The 17,283-nt window shown below is 34.6% G+C and overlaps 2 protein-coding genes across 7 annotated transcripts in view; one reads left to right on the top strand and one right to left on the bottom strand.

Moving 5' to 3' along the window:
• LOC113231747 (probable E3 ubiquitin-protein ligase HERC4) overlaps nucleotides 1-8,018 on the top strand; it is a 40,127-nt gene extending 32,109 nt beyond the window's left edge. Inside the window, exons 17-20 of one of the 2 annotated variants that reach the window (XM_026466246.1) lie at nucleotides 696-887; nucleotides 2,078-2,220; nucleotides 3,010-3,118; nucleotides 4,366-8,018. In XM_026466246.1, the coding sequence (XP_026322031.1) occupies nucleotides 696-887; nucleotides 2,078-2,220; nucleotides 3,010-3,118; nucleotides 4,366-4,518 (597 nt within the window). In that variant the 3' untranslated portion in view covers nucleotides 4,519-8,018. The remainder of the gene's footprint in view (nucleotides 1-695; nucleotides 888-2,077; nucleotides 2,221-3,009; nucleotides 3,119-4,365) is intronic. The other variant, XM_026466247.1, reaches the window with a different exon arrangement.
• A 2,571-nt stretch (nucleotides 8,019-10,589) lies between these two features.
• LOC113231659 (ataxin-2 homolog) overlaps nucleotides 10,590-17,283 on the bottom strand; it is a 54,150-nt gene continuing 47,456 nt past the window's right edge. For 4 of the 5 annotated variants that reach the window (XM_026466090.1, XM_026466093.1, XM_026466092.1 and 1 more), the window contains 2 exons: nucleotides 13,872-13,990; nucleotides 10,590-11,389 (listed from right to left, as the gene is read on the bottom strand). In XM_026466090.1, coding sequence (XP_026321875.1) covers nucleotides 11,270-11,389; nucleotides 13,872-13,990 — 239 coding nt within the window. In that variant the 3' untranslated portion in view covers nucleotides 10,590-11,269. Of the gene's footprint in view, nucleotides 11,390-12,373; nucleotides 12,455-13,871; nucleotides 13,991-17,283 lie in introns of all 5 variants that reach the window. The other variant, XM_026466091.1, reaches the window with a different exon arrangement.

Raw genomic sequence — 17,283 nt, 5'->3', positions numbered from 1 at the left:
GTTATGGTTTTTAAGTGTTACCTTCTTGTCGTCTTTTAGTGTTATCACTTATCAGTTACTGTTAATTTTTCAACTTTGTTGTTGTGTTTGTATTATTACAAATTGTTTTGAGTGTCAACGTTTGATTGTAGAAATCAGCACTTAAATTAATATTTTATCTACGGCACAAGCAAAACCACACGCCATTGCTACTATATTGATCCTTTTTTATATTGAAATTTCTTTGTTTACAAAAAGTTTTGGATTCTAGGTCAGTGTATAGTAAACTTATTTCCTATTAAAATTTTTAGACCCGTAATGTACTGAAGTAAGAAAGAAAAGAGTGTTAAAACCGCCTATAGGATTTCCTCATTATCTCTAAGCTGAGATAATCTTAGCGTATTAACGGAATTATATTTGAAAATGGAATTAAATTTCCAGATCTACATCGCGTTTCGGTGTTTTTACAGGTCTCATGATCATTGCTGACTTGTTTGTTTGAGAAACAAATATACGCGATTTATATCTGAGAAAATAGTTTCATTTCCAATTTGTAACACTCGCGAAAAGCTAATAACTCGAAATAATATTTGTCGTTTAAATATTCCCTCTTGTCCGTTTTATTTCTTCTAGTGAAAATATTACTTTTATCTATACCAAACTAAGTATTATTATATTATTATTGAAACAGTAGAATTTGCGTTTTGTCTATGCAGGTGTTCGGCCTGTGCTTTGCTGTAAACACAGTGGTATTCGACGAGATCCAAGTGCACCCACTTAAAGAGAATGGCGTAAACATCTCAGTCACATATGAAAACAAAGACGAGTATGTGGAGATGTACGTCGATTTCTTGTTAAACAAGTCCGTGGAGAACCAGTTCAAAGCTTTCAATCAGGGCTTCCAGAAGGTGAGTTAAGCAATTCATAGATTCAGGCGTTACTTTGCGGAAGTCGCATGTTTATAAAATGGAAGTAAATTAATTTACTACTCCGCGTACCCAGAGACGGTTAAATCGTGCAAAATAGCTGCGCTTGTGTTGAATTTTTTTTCATGGTTAATTTTCACACCCTTCCTCCGCATAAAATTACTAAAATAAATAACAAGCGCAACTACAGTCACAAACACCACCACCAAATTTTACTTCCTTTACTTCCATTTTTATTAGAAGGTCAATTTACTGTTCCTTTATTATTATAATATACGTTTACCCCCACCACATCTCGCCTGTGTACTGGGGCGGGACACCTTGCGAAGTGCCCCGTCCACTCGGGGCCTCCAGCCTCCCCTTTAGTCCAACCTCTGCCCAACAGGTTTTAAGCTTCGATAGCTAGTAATCGCGGTGCAAGCGTACATGCCAGCTACTACCGATCCGATTGATGACAACGATAAGCACCTACAGTCATAAGCGTCAATGAGGCTAGTCTATTGCGGGTCGAGTCAGCACGTGGCAAATTCATAGTCATAGAACATGTTTCGTTACAATATTAAACTCGACAATTAACTTAGTTGTGTGTCTTTCCACCGTGTGCATGTCGTAATGTTAAACAGTACATAGAGGAACTTACCAGTTGTTTGTCTCTTAGGGTACATTCACTTACACAGCCAGTTGACCTTACTGCCGTCTCGATAGTGTCAAAATAACATGTTAGCAAAGGCAAAGCAGTGTTACCACAATATAAAAAATGGGTGAATTTCGTTTACTCACCAAATGATTGATTATCGCGTTATTCGCGACATTAATTATACGTGGACTTTCTTTGTGTATAGAAAAAAATAGTAATTCCCAATTTCACAATTTTACGTTAATACAGTATTTGATTTCATATGCGATATGGTGTAGTGGTACAACATATGATCTTCCTTCGTGTGGCGCTTACAGTAATTTGAATTACGATAAGCGATCTTTCTTTCTGATGACCTTACTTAATACAACAACGATGTCGTCAGATGGCGCTGGCAGTAATTTATATCAAGTCAAGATTTATTTCCAACGTCAATAGACGTCTATTTATTTGTACTCAAGTGTATTAGTTTATAATATTATAATACATCGCTATGTATTCCTTATTAGTAAGATCTGTGTACTGGACATAACAGGTATGCGGCGGCAGGATAATAAAGCTGTTCCGGTCGCATGAGCTGATGTCGGTAGTGATTGGCAACGAGGAGTACGATTGGGACGTCTTTGAAAGCAACTGCGAGTACAAAAACGGATTCCACCCACAAGATAAGGAATGCAGGTAAACATTTTTTTTTTTATAATATCAAGTGACGGGATGAGCAAGTCGTGCGACTGATGGGAAGCTCCACGCCTGTCCATAACAGTTGCAGTGCCACTCATAGGTTTAAATCGCAAAAGTCTAAGTTGACAAGTCCCATGTGCCTGTAATTTCACCAGGACTCTTGCCCTTCTAAACCGGAACGCAGTAATGATAACATAACAGGAATGTTAGTATTACTGCGTTCCGGTTTGAAGTGCCGGTTCCGGCAAGCAGTAGCTTGAGGGCAGAAATAAGTAAAGTGGCAGTACGTCTCTGGACTAACTCTTTCACAATGACCTCTACTGCTACTATTTTTTATTTTATTCTGATGAAAGTAAGCTTCCATTGGAAAATAACTAAACTGTTTGGCCTAAAAGATACTAGGGTGAGTGGGGTCCATACATAAAAATGTATTACATAAAACTAGGTTTGAAGTGGTACATGTACGCAAACGGATTATGGACAGCTGGATTAATAACTAGGGCAACAAGACTAGGCTGAACACCTCTAGATAATCACTAGTGTTAAAAAAACTCTACCTCTTCTGCTATTAATTGTAAAATGTGCAATTAGATCAATATATAAACGTCCTACGGCAGTGATCGAGTGTACTTTAAGCAGGGATTCTGATAGTTGAAAGCCTTATTTTTATTACCAACTTTTTCACAATGGTTAATTGTGAAAAACCCAGCGAGACACTGAACACTAAATTTTCATATTGCTATTAAGATAACGAGATATTTACATAAAACATAATTACTCTCGTAGATGGTTCTGGGAGGTATTCCACGAGCTAACGCTGGAAGACAAGAAGAAGTTCCTGCTTTTCCTCACCGGTAGCGACAGAGTGCCGATACAGGGTATGAGGGACATCAAAGTGAGTACATTTGTTTATATCTTGATCCTTATGAATAGGCTATCGCCTCGAGCGCAACGGTGCGGAGATTCAAATTCATCCTACTGAACTATCTTTTCACTTATCTTGTCGGTTTGCTTTTAAAGATAAACATGTACGTGATTCCATAGACTTGAACATCACAGTATGATTACTTTTGAAAATGTTTATTATAGACCATTTCACATAGGACGAATCTTGTGACATTTCCCATTTTTATGCCTTACTTTCTCAAAGTCATATCTTATAATGAGTGATTATTCAGGAGAAGGCTTAATTTTCTATTTATTTTAAATTTCTTATCAAGGGTGTCAATTTAGATGTATTTTTTTAAGAATTGGTAAAAGCCAGTGTGAATATGAAGGAAATGTGATCTGAAATCAGCCTGCAACTTTTGTATATACGATCCATTTTTTGCATTTCAATAACTTTGTGCTTTAAAATACCAGTTTGAGAAAGTAAGGCGACAATTTTTCATTGCACGCATACTATTTCTAACTAATCTCTCAACCAGGTTACAAAAAGAAATAATAAATTTGTCATAATGTACCAAAAACAAATAATGTTGGTTGCGGTTGTAATTTTTAATAAAAATTACAGTATATTAAGTAGAAAGATAATGAAATGATAAAGATAAAATTAAATGACCCAATTATTTGACGGAGATTTACACCGTAAAATCGAATCGGCTATTGCCCATAAACACGTCAATATGAGTGCAAACACCTTGTAAGCTGGTCGCTTTCTTTTGTTTTGCATTTTGTGTTTAGATAAATTGTTCCAATTTCGTTATGGTTACAGTTGATTTTATGCTTTAATGTTAACTTTTTGTTTGGTTCTTGTTGATTTTTTTTATTTGTTGTGTAGTTTTTTGGTGACTTAATAACATAATAATTGAATTCTTTATGTTGGACACGTAAAATGTTGCATAAATATAATGTACGGTATTGCAACGTACAGAAAGCTTGTGTAATGGCCGACAGCTTTCAGATGGTTAAATTTTTGAGCGCTATGATAGGCGACTGTTGTGGTGGTGTATTATTAAAAATCTCAACAAAAACTTACTTAAGGGGTCGTTACCCCGATGTCTGATAGAATGCCGGAGGATAATCGCCAATTTTCAAACCTCAATCTCAAAATCAAACCAACTTTATTTCATATGTAAGCAAATTACACTTGAAATCGTCATATTTATTAAACTCTACTTAATATACATATTTGAATTCTAGATCCGCATCCAGCCCGTAGCAGATGACCGATACTACCCAGTAGCTCACACCTGCTTCAATCTTCTTGATCTCCCACGGTACAAGACGAAAGAACGCCTTAAATACTACCTCACACAAGCAATACAACAGACGCAGGGTTTCTCGCTGGTCTGAGCCCTACTTTCATAACGTGGATTTACAGGTACAGACCGAAGTCTGAATGTGGATTCTCTTATTGGATTTGAAACGGATGTTTTCAGAACGCTTCTTGATTTTCTTCAATTATTGGTTCTCCGTTATGCCCGTACTACTCTGGCTTCATAAACATTTGAATAAATTTGGTATATTCTAAACGAGCTCTTATTGGAGCAATCTCTAAAAACTACGGTTTTCGGCCGCATTCAGTATGAGCTGTATCATATAATATACAAATAATTATCATTGAAAGTGTTCGTTATATACATTGGAATTCTTTCGTTATTTCAAGCAGTCCTACAAGATATCAATTTGTATAAACTGTCGACGTGATTAGGTTAGGCTTTCAAAAAAAAGTTACCAAGTTGTTAATGATTATAAACACGAATTGTTTACATTCATGAAGGTTTTCTTATAAATACAAGAGTGATAATCGTAATTTTCATTTCATAGTTCCAATATTAGACAGTATATTGGTGTATTCGTGTGCCTTTTTATCTACCTCTACATAGCTAGGTACATAGTTGAAAATGTTGAACGAATAGTCACAAAAAATTAAACAAACTAATGAACAAATTTACTATAGAAAGTGATAAGCAAATAAAAACTTTAATTAAAGTTACGTAAATTAGCTACTTCAAATAATGGTCGCAAAAATTAAAGCTTTCGTTACATTTACATAAATTAGTAATGTTGAGAATTTTTAAAAATGAGAATTTATTCCAATAGGTGGCGTTTTATACATTAGCCAATCAAAATCAAACACACACCTTACGTCAATTACAATTCAGCGCTTTGATTGGTTGTTTTTAATTTAAGGTTTAGCTTTATCAGCTTACTTGTTTATAGAATATGTTATTATATGTGCGATAATTTCAGGCTTAAGACTGAATATTCGTTCTAGTATGATGTTATTCAACGCGGTTTGAACGCTTTTAGACTTAATTTTAAGATAAATTACACTACGGAAGACTCAATTAGCGAATAGACCGCATGCATTTATAAATGAATGATGTTGTTATGCTGATGACGTAAATGGGCACCTCATGAGTGACTTGACACCAATACAATGACAGGACATTTACTTGTATTGACCTACCAGAGAGAGAATAGCTTTATGCGATAATGTGAGAGTTCTACCATATATGAGTTCTCTTTCTTTCTCATAAGCTCGTCTCTTTGAAGTGAGAGTATAGACAAAGTTTTATTTTATACAGAGTGAACTGGCGAGAGCTACGAAACATGAGTTGGTGGCTGGTTCCGCTGAGATGCTAAATTATGTCAATTGACTAGAAAATTACTAAAGGAAACAAATTAAATTTAGGACCCTCGCCCTCGCTTGGAGAATCTAAAACACCTAATAACGATGATCTTATACACAAGATATGTTACGTTCATAGTAATCGACTATTGAAAGCTGTCGCGCGACACGTGTTTTGCCGGTGCACAGATTACAATTTTTTGGAACAGAATGAAAAACGTGAAAAATATTTTTAAGTAATATATTATCTACCTTAGAACAATACTATTTCTATGGTAATAAATTTGTTCACAGTTTTAAAAATGATTTAAAGATTATAATTAATAGTCATCTTCTATACAAAGCTAATAATATATATTAGATAAAAGGAAACTTAGAACAGGTAATTGATTACTTTACTGCCTACTATCGTCGTATCCGCACTTTGCATGCGTCCATATCACTATCACGCGTCACTATCACTCGCTACAGAAATAATTTTACTGTCTCGATCTTAAATCAAGCAACTACTGATATTTATTAGAATAAACAGAAAAATAATTAAAATATAGTAATAATGTAAATATTTTTGCTAACTTACGCGGGGTGAGTGATTCTTTGTATTTTATTTACATTAACATAGTAATAAGTGCATTTTCAAGACTTTTTTTTTAAATTAAAATTAAAAAAATTCCCAAACGTCGCTTTCATCCCTTTGCTTCACGCAGACTTATTGCAATAAGTTACTTACTTTTTTTTTTTCAAGTATATTGTATCATAACCTAATAATACCGCCACTATTGGGAGGTCCGGAAATAACTTGTTTCCTTTAATTTTTAAACAATTTGTTTTTGAAATTTAATTTACACTGTTAGAAATAAAATATTAAGTTGTAAGATCGTTCCATTGTCATAAACGAATTGTTTTGGCTTGTTGAGAAACGTTTCAATATTAATTTTTGTGCCTTCACAAAAAACAAAATTTGTAACATTGTTGATAAATATTTTATTGTTTATAAGTATTTGAATCAATATTGTTATTTATTTAATTTTGTTATTATAGAAATGTTGAAGTTTTGATAAATGATATTTAAAAGTCGGTTCTGTTATCAATTGGGTTAATGATAGTAGAAAAATGCCTCTATCCTTCTGTACTGTTTTTAAACTTAAAAGGATAGTATCGTTCCTAAGTTCATTGAAGGTATTAATTGGAGCAAGATACGCAACTTGAATATTAAATATGAAATACACTAAAACGTTACGATGTCTTAAATAACCCTATTGAAAGGTATAATCACATCAGCATGAGTCGCGCCTCACATGTTTGAAATAGTTAAGTATGCCGTGGTACTGTGATATTATTTAGATACAATTTTCACTTTCTTGACAATACTGTTAGTATAGCGCGACCATGAAATGGACATGAATGAATTTTAAAAATCTTTAGTTTTTTTTAAAATCGAATGATTGAAAATCTTTTATATAATGACCATCGTGAATGAACTATGATATATCCAAATATTATATCAAACATTTATTTGATAACTAAGAGAGACAAAGAGGTACGTACTTTTTTTTTATTCAATGTTTGCTCTGGTTCAAACTCTGAATACTCAAGAGTGAATACTTTGGTAAAAAATCCTCTACATTTGATAAGACATTATTCGCAAAACACATGACATGACATTGTTTTATTATTTTTAATAAAGTGCTTATTTTTATTGGACACAAAAAAAAACGGAAAATATTTTCGCCCAAACACAGCGAGAGAATCACTCATTATTTTGCCCTATAGCAGAGGCCTTTATTTATGACATATAATAATAATATATGACTGAATATTCGAACAGAATAATATTTTTTTTCTCTAAAGCAAGTTCAACTACCGTTAGCGTGCAGCAAGTTGTCGCTAGAGGTACCTCTGGCGACCTCTAGGAGCAGTAAATTGCCATACAAAGTTGTGAAATATTCTGTCACTGTAAACTCACGGCACGTTAAAGGCCCTACAACATCCAACATTCGCCAACTAGTGACCAGCCAGAGTGTAGTAAAAAAAGACAAGCCATTTAGTTTCACCTGATATATTTTTCGGTCTAAAGTTGATTTATTTCATGGTTGCCGCTAAGACGCGTAATAGAAATTGCTATAAAAATTGTACATGTTGTACATAAAACTAGCTAGAATGTAGTTTGGCTAGTTGCTTTTGATATTTTGGAAGTATTTATGAAGCACCTCGAACTAGAAACAGTGTGAATTGTACACAGTGTATCTATTGTATAATAGTAATATTACATGTTATTTTCTTACTGAATTTGTGTTTTTATTTACCTTAACGACCTTTATGGTTTAGCAGTTAGCACAGTAAGTCCGAAATGAACAGCGAATGTTTGAAATTTTCTAAATTACTTCTAGTTGGAGTGATATGGGTAGTGCCCCGTGTACACTGTCAGCGGTGCTCATAGCTCAGAGTAGTTCCTAGTTTCAGACCAGGTAAGTCCTGTAGTTGTCTAGCATTATCATTGTTATTATTTATTTAAAGGGAATTTCATTTTTCAAAGTCCAATTTGTTTTAATTTAGATTCTGATTCCTATGTCCGCTGTCGTGTATCAACACGATTAAATCATTAATGGCAAATCGCACATTAAGAACAGTTGTAATTGGGACGACATTTCGGTGACACAATCCTTAAGTCGGGTGTTTAAAGTATACAGGGATGCTTCACATAATTTTAAAATGATGAACTAAACTAACCTTCCGTTGAATCAATCGATTCACCTACTGTCAATTCAACTGTGAGTTGACGTTAGGTGAATGGTAGGACCATTTACTATATCTGAAGATACATTAACGAATTTGATTATATTATTTGTCTGTATCATTGTATCGCCCGACATTTCAGTTTTTTTTCACTTTTAGTGTGTCCAAATCCGACACGCTAAAATTAGTGTGCCCCATCGATTTAGTATGTAGGTAATATACTAAATCGATCTACTATATACTAAATTTATGGTGTGGCCCCTGTCGAGTTTTGAAATGGAAAAATTGTACGAATCTTTCCGAACAGAGGTTCAATTTCTAATCAAGATATTTTTGTAACATCTACGTAATATGTTTAAATATCTGTGACCCACCGTAGTATTGCCTCGCAGTCATTAATTTTCTAGTATTAATCGTAGCAGTAAAGCTTCTTGTGAAAGAGTTCATCCAGGGAAGTATTGTCACCGCACCTGTTTCTGCCACCAAGCAGTAATGTGAGCATTATTGTGTTCCGGTTTTGAAGGGTATGATATAAGGGTAATGCTGGTTAAACTACAGGCACTTAAGCCGGATTTACATTAGTATGACGTGACGTGTCGTGACGCGTCAGAACGGTATCGGATTCATACATTTCTTATGGTTAGATTTATATTAGTGTGAAACGCGCGTTGCTAGCTTTGCTTAAGCATGTCCTATGAATTGTAATATAGCCAGGAGAGTAGTAGCCTCCGCAGCCTCCACACATCTTGCTTAGCGGGCTTAAAGTTCAAAATTCAAAAGGGTAAATAAGTAATAAATCCAGTTTTACAAATATTATACCCGTTTTATGAACACTTGTGATCTTTAAAATGTTTATCGCACAAGAGATTTTCGGTAACTGGTAAACTGGTCAAAAAAAAAATTAATGAGAAGACGTATTCGCTGCCGCGATCGGGCAGGGAGTGACGATGAAACGAAATAAAATCAAAATGGCGAGGCAAAGGAATTAAAAAAAGATACAAAATTTAAAAACGAGTGGCCAGTAACCGGAGAAAAGGCGATAAAAACGTGAGATGACGGTGTAAAGAGGTCACATCGTCACAAGTGTGTCGCATCGTGACGGCTTGTGCTGTGTGTATGAAACCGATACCGTTCTGACGCGTCACGACACGACACGTCAGAATGTATATCCGACTTCAATTTTATGTGACTGACGCAGTGGCAGTTCCCCTCGAAAGAGAGATTTAAATATCATAAAAACAAAAAAGAATATTGGATGAAAAAAACAAATATAGTTTTTACATTCTTTATTTCATTAAAATATAAATAACATAATGAAATATCAGATCAACAATTTTATATATACAAAATACTTTTGTTTAATCTCGCATGACTAGGTAGTTTCACATTAAGCCAATAACATGAATACGAATAATATTGTCATATTGTTAATTACTTTGGCAGAAGCGTGTTTAATTACAATTTTTATTATCCAATGTTAAAAATATCTTATTTGTAATCCATTAAAGCCCAATTGACCAGTAAAGAATATTTAGACATCATTTCTAAATTTTACCATTATAACTATTAATACAAAGAGGGAACACTTAGAAAAAAATTCATCGATCCGGCCGGATTCGAACCGACGTCTTCTAGCAAACCGTGCCAGATACTATGCCAACTAAGCCACTGAACGAACCAGCGGACCTCACGAATTTTTGTGAGCTTTGTTGTCGGATCTTGAATTTGGTTTTTAACGACTTTAGCCGTAGCGCCATCTATGAGAAATCTAAGAAATTATTTCATCGCCCAGTTAGATAAATACCTTTACAGCTACCAGCCCTGGCTAAAGATGTTGCTATTCACTGTAATTAAATTTGTATTGAATTGATATACAATTATTTTTGTGAAATTACTCCACTAGTTTGTTATAATGGAACACAACTACGTCAAATTAACTTCACTACGACTACATGGCGTGCTATTTAAACTGTTTTCTCCTACAGCACACACCCCACATAGGTAGTCATATGACTTGTGTAAGCATACTCGCAATAAAGCCCAATGGGGTAGGGGTACTATGAACTCTAATATAAGTGGGCCTTAATAGACAATTTATAATATTGGTCTGAGCATTATTTACAGTCGGGTATGTATTAAGAAGCATTGAAAAACAATGTCGCAAGTTCGCAATGTATAAAGCCGCACGTTTACATCGTAGAAATCGCAAAAAATTAAAGAGACAGCGATTAATTAATGGCGTACTATTTTTTGTATTTTCTTATTTTTGTTTTATTAATAACTTAAAAACTAGATGTTTAGAAATAAATTACACCTACATAATATTAATTCAATAGTTCTTGTACATGCGGTCAGACTTTAATACCTAAAGCCTTGTACAAGTACTTACACTTCGAAGTATATGACTTCGTTTGCCTTCCGTTGCCCTTGTGATGAAAATGAAATGAATTCCTTGAACATTGTATTGAAGTTTAAAATGTGATTGTCCTCTTAATTAACGACACGCTTATACACATTAAAAACGTCAAAGGGAAATTAGTCCATATGTTATGAAATTTGAACAGCATTTTGAATGAATCTTCTTTCAGAAGAGAAGTTGACTCGAGACCCGATGGATATCATCACTGTTCCTCACGTGTGACGAGAGGTTTATTTCTCTACACAAGAAAGAGACAGATAGTAGGTACTTCTCATGCGAGTCTTAAATGAACTTCATCTTGGATTAGTAGCGATTTAATAAGATGATCTTCCAGAATGTTCTTCGTAGTGTTGAGTGCCTGGAGGGGCACGGTAGCCAGGGTAGTTGTGGCCGAGCGCGTGCTGCGCAAAGAAGGAAGTGTAGTCCTTGCGTACCTGCAATTTAAATTTTATATATAATTGCATAAGGATATTTTTTGGTAAGGTTTTTTGCATTATCAAAAACATCTAGTTAAAAACACGTATAATCGTACGTTTTATAAAGTAGGTACATACACAAAACGGGATTAGATAGAAACTTATTTGTTGAATTATAAAGTTATTGATATAATTATTAATGAACTTCATGAAATGACACTACTTCAGGAACTGCCGTCAATACTTCATATTTTTTTGATAGAAATATTATAGAAAAAGGCTGTAGACGTTTCTTTTACTACCTATGAAAAAGGTAATAGAGTAAAACGATTGAACATGCATTTTCTCCGACTACAACGCGAAGCCAATAGTAAGGAGAAAGAAAATGAATATCAGTATGTATAAAATGATTTATTAAATCTATTACGTGATACATGATTCTGGAAAAAGTAGAGCGAAGCCTACACAGGGTCTTTTGAAGGATTTCTAAGGCGGAGCGAAGTAGGCAAGCAGTTATACTGTTTCTCGGAAAATTTGTATTACGTCCAATACATATTTCGATTGTCTCATCGCTTCAAAGACAGTTTGTAAATTGAACAATGTCGTAATCGGATTGTACGTAATTGGTTATTACTAGGTTGTATTGTCGAGAGAATATTGTAAAAACTAATTAGTTTCAGTAAGAAGTCTTCGATGATTTCATGGCTTTTCAACATTAACACTTTAGGCTTGCTAAGGAAACATCTAAGGTATCTAGTAAATTTGTTTTATTTTTAAATTATAGTACGCAGGCAAGAACCTAAACTTTATATCTGAAAACTGGTAACAAATTCATTTTTAAGATATTAATAGGTTTATTTATTGTCTCCTAATATTTCTTGCGTTTCGCTTCACCTCCAACCCTGTCCGCAGCGATATTAAAGTGGCAACTACTTTGTCTCTATTAAAGTCAAATGCCGTGTTAAATCACGACCAAGCAACACCGGTCCATACGCCACTTACAATAAGTATTAATGTCCTTAGACCGAACGACGCCTAAACCTCGTTCATCGCAATGAGTTCTGCGAGCGAATATTGCTTCAGCTAGAACAAACAACGATCACTTGCTCCATATCCGCCATAATCCAGAATTGATCTGTTCCATATTTGACATTACATTATATCCGATAGTTGTAGAGTGTTGAATCGTATACTAAATCCGATACTTTCAAGTGTCGGATATAGTATATTAAACCGCTTGGATTAGATGGCAAACAATTGTATTCAAAATGTCCTTATAATACCTATTAGCGCTGATAAAAATTCTGTATGTATATCGTTTATTGAACAACAAAAAAAAGTAAACTGTTCCCGTAAACTATTATATTATATTCGTAGGAAGTTAACTTTAAACTAGGTTAAAACCGTGTACATATTTACGTTGAAAACTGAAGTACAGTCGATGACCTAAGATACCTGACCCCCTGAGAGCTTGATTACGCATTCAACAGAAAAGTGTAAAGGAATTTCAGTTTCAACGTTTTGATTAAAGTTTATATTTCATTTATGTAATGTAATTATATGTCCTTTTTATAATATTATGTAACGGGAGGAACAAGTCGTGCGCCGGATGGTAAGGTACACGCCTGTCCATAACAATTACAGTGCCACTGCGCCCGACACCCTGAGACATAAGTTGATAAGTCCCATGTGCCTGTAACTTCACCAACACCCTTACCCTTTAAAACCGGAACACAGTAATGCTAATATTACTGCTTGGCGGCAGAAACAGGTAAGGTGGCAGTACTTCCCTGGACGAACTCTTTCACAAGGAGCTGTACTGCTGCTGAAATTGGTTTAAGAAGTTTCTTAAAACGTCATTCGCTAATAATAATACACCGAGGATCATATCAAAATGCATTTTGCGGCTCATGGATTAAAGGTTAAGTTTGTTTAACACCTTTCCTCACACTAAATCGTCTGTTACGAGATCAGGTATCTTAGGGCATCAACTGTACCTGGCTGATATTTTGTTAATTTCGGATTATTCACGAGAGGACATTTCGAACATAAAATTTGTCGTATATGGAACAATTCATTCTTTGAACATATCACGTTTTATTTCTAGTTTTTCATTACAATTTTTAAAAGTTACTTTATAACGGCTTTTTAATTGGAGTTATTTTAAGACGTGAACAATATACCTAAACAAGAAATCGGAAGAGGAATAGGCAGTTGATTATAAAGTAATTAAGAACAAAGTTTAATTTTAATTACTAAACTAGTGTTACATTTTGTATTTTAAAGTAAAAAATATGTACCTATATATTAAAATAAATTAAATAATATATACAAGTTACATATGATTTATATACAGCATGCACTGTTATGTTTTTATATTAGCGTTTTTATTTAGCAGCACACAGTTTTATGCGCTTTGTTCATTTTAATAATTTTTACCGGCATGTCCTTAAGACACGTATCTTTACAGTACTTATCGGTGAAATATAGTTTTCCTCACCTTACGTGGCCGACAGGCTGGGCCCTTGGCAAGTTGCCTCCTGGCCTCATTTTCGGCTTCCACAGCCTCCTTCACCGACTGCGGTGGCCACTTCTGGTCTCCACGCATATTGACTCCTCCTGTACAGCAATATTAATTTTATTATTTATTGCACAGGAAAAAAACACAAATTACATTTAATAAAAGGATAACACAAACAAAAGGTACTGCTTATGTCTATAAGAAATTTCTTCTTGCAAACCTAAATGCAAGCCGAAATAACTACAATACGGGCTTACGTGCACAAAAAAGAAAATTGTGTAATACAATATTAATAACATGAAACTATTATAAACTAGATAAATACTTAGACACATACATATTTCATAATATAATACCTATAAAATTAAATAGTAGACAGCATCGGATACGTTGCTCCGACCCCAATGCAAGTAACTAAAGCACTTGCAGCACGGAAATCGGAAACAGCGACGCTACCACAAACACCCAGACCCGAGACAATATAGAAAAGTTAGTTTTCTACATTAACTCGACCGGGGATCGAACCCGGGACCTCAGAGATGGCGGCACTATAAAAACCGGTGTGCAAGCCTCTCGAACACGGAGGTCGTCGTAATATTATAAGTATGAATATGACAATGGGTTCCCTACGTGAGTGCGAATGCCGATTGCGTAAATAACGATAGTGCAAAGACGGCTGCGCGCAAACTTGAATGCGCGACGGCTTATTTTCACGAATGGACTGTTGCGCGAATGCTTAAAAGCGCAACGGTTCATTTGCGCGAATAATTAATCCTGCGATGGTTTATTTCTTGGGTGTGTTTCAAAATCAAATATATAGTACTCTTGGTACCTATAATATACCACATGCAACCATCCGTCCAAAGAATAATAATACGAACTACATGAAATAATAACTCTCCCGTTTTAGCATAAAAAGTTAGCGTTTAACGTCTTTGGGGGAATCTTTAAATCCGTCTCCTGAAAAGTTAGCATTTCGTAGATGTGACCTTATTAGGGTAAACTTGAAATCATCATATTGATTAAACTCTACCGCTCAATAACCTATTACCCTAATAAGTAACTCTAAATGTTGCTTTTATATAAAAACATTTGCATTAACAGCAGTAGAGCTTCTTGTGAAAGAGTTCGTCGAGGGAAGTACTGCCACCTTACCTGTATCTGTCGCCAAGCAGTAATGTTAGCATTACTGCGTTCCGGTTTAGAAGGGTATTGGTGAAATTACATTCACATGGGACTTGTCAATTGGGTGACGGGTGCAGTGGCAGTGCCCCTCAGATCTTTGCGATTTGAAGTCCTGAGTGGTAGCTTACCATCAGGTGCACGACTTGTTCGTCGCGTCAATTAATATTATAAAAAAAGTACACATATTTACAATATTTCCATTATGATAGATCGATACAACCTGCAAGGGGCCAACGGGTAGTGACCAAGGATTTTTGTCATCGATGTACGCAAAAGCTGTATAATAAATAACTTTTAGTGCAAAGTTCTTTTTTTACTATTCGTTTTTATATATTGTCCCTAACGAATTTGTGACTTTGTGACAACAACTGTCAAGAACAGTCAGTTTGTTTTTAACTGACTTCAAAAAAGGAGGAGTTTCTCAATTCGACTGTATTTTTTTGTGCAAGTTACGCGATAACTTGTGAACTAATTTTGATGATTCTTTTTTTGTTGGAAAGAGGGTACCTCTATTGATCCCATTTATAAAGAAGAAAATATTCTGCCTCTAAAGGTGGCAAACTGGGAGATCAATCCGGTTTCTCGCACTTTCCGGTAACCGATTTCAATAATATTTTGCAAATAAATGTAATTCCTCGAACTTTTGAGGTCGATTTTTTACATAGAAAAGATATAATTATATCTCGTAATAATGTTATGTCTGTCACTATTTTCCATACAAAATTACTATTCTTCTTAATATAGATGACATTTTCATAAATGTACAAATTGTATCACTCGCGCGACATTATACTGCAAGGAAGTTGCATAAGTTACTATGCTGAAAAAGCTTGTACAATTTAATTATAACTAGTTTAAAAAAATACCAACCTCAAAAGTTTGATTTATTTACCAAGTTTTATATTGTAATCACTCATCTTAAAGTGGGCGTAATCCAATAAACTGGATTCATCACCTAATTTGCCATCCTTAGAGGTGGAATATTTTCTTTAAATTTAAATGAGACCACTACTAAGGTAACCCCTTCCCAACAAAAAATATTCATCGAAATCGATTCACAAAATGTCGGAATAATTGCGTAATATATACAAAAACAAAACACAGTCGAATTGAGGACTTTTGAAATCTTTTGAAACCATCGAGGGGATATAACCAGAAATAGAGACGAAATGTTATTTAATTTGTTTGAAAACTATTCTGCCAAATCATTACTGTGACATCTCCTTTCGAAACAATTGACAGGTGTCGTCAATTGTTTCACTTCAAATCGACCAGTTAACTTGAGCTTTGCTATAATGGAGAAAAATTAGAAAATTACATATTTAATTACCGGTGAAATGTGATTAGATATTTTGCTGTTTTCCCCACACCACTGAATGGAACAGCCCCATTGTTAGATATATTATCTGTATTACAATAAATATAGAATATTTTTGGAATATACGGAAACGTACATACAGCTGTACTATTTCAGCCTTCTAATTTGTGATTTCAGCGCAAACGAGAGTTCATATTTAAAAGTGATATAAGGTCCATTAGCCTGATAAGTTGCCAGAGACGGATCGCCCTTATTTCATCTCCATTTCTGGTTATATACTCAATGGTTAAAATAAAGAAAAAATAAATTTCAAAATATCAAAATTTGAATCGACACCGTTTAAGTTGGCCAGTACTAAAAATCCGTTACTTAAAGCAGTAGGTACGTAACGTATTTGAAACCTTAAAATAGACAGCCATTCAAAATCCATTAAGTTATCTATTTTATAATGTTAACTAAGTCAATATAGCCATTAAGTGCAAATCCATTGTGTTGACATAGTAAAGCCGCGTAATCTCTCACATTCTTCTGGCTACCTACATAAAGAAGGTTCTTACAGCAACCGTTATCAAAGGTTAATGTCTTGCAGGGTGCAACTAATTGTTCTAAATCGACGTATAAAAAGACAGTATTGGGGCAATATACTTGCTGCAACATTGTGGAACACATGCGTTTGCAAAGTATTTTATGATATTTTGCTATTTATTGCCTTTGTTTATCAAAAGTCACATACACACCTGTTTTTTTTATAACCCGTCGTAATTTCTCATTTTGCATTATGTTGTCGTCGTAAATATTCATTTCGTTCGTTCAGATTCCGTTTTGGCAAAAGAGAAACAAAATGACGAGAGCAGGGTGCGTCTGCGTCCAGCAATTCGCACCCAGGGT

The sequence above is a fragment of the Hyposmocoma kahamanoa genome, unplaced genomic scaffold, assembly GCF_003589595.1.
Source record: "Hyposmocoma kahamanoa isolate Upper Pololo Valley unplaced genomic scaffold, ASM358959v1 66, whole genome shotgun sequence".
NCBI lineage: Eukaryota > Metazoa > Arthropoda > Insecta > Lepidoptera > Cosmopterigidae > Hyposmocoma > Hyposmocoma kahamanoa.
Note: the sequence above shows the minus strand (reverse complement) of the source record. Positions and strands in the feature narration are given on the sequence as shown.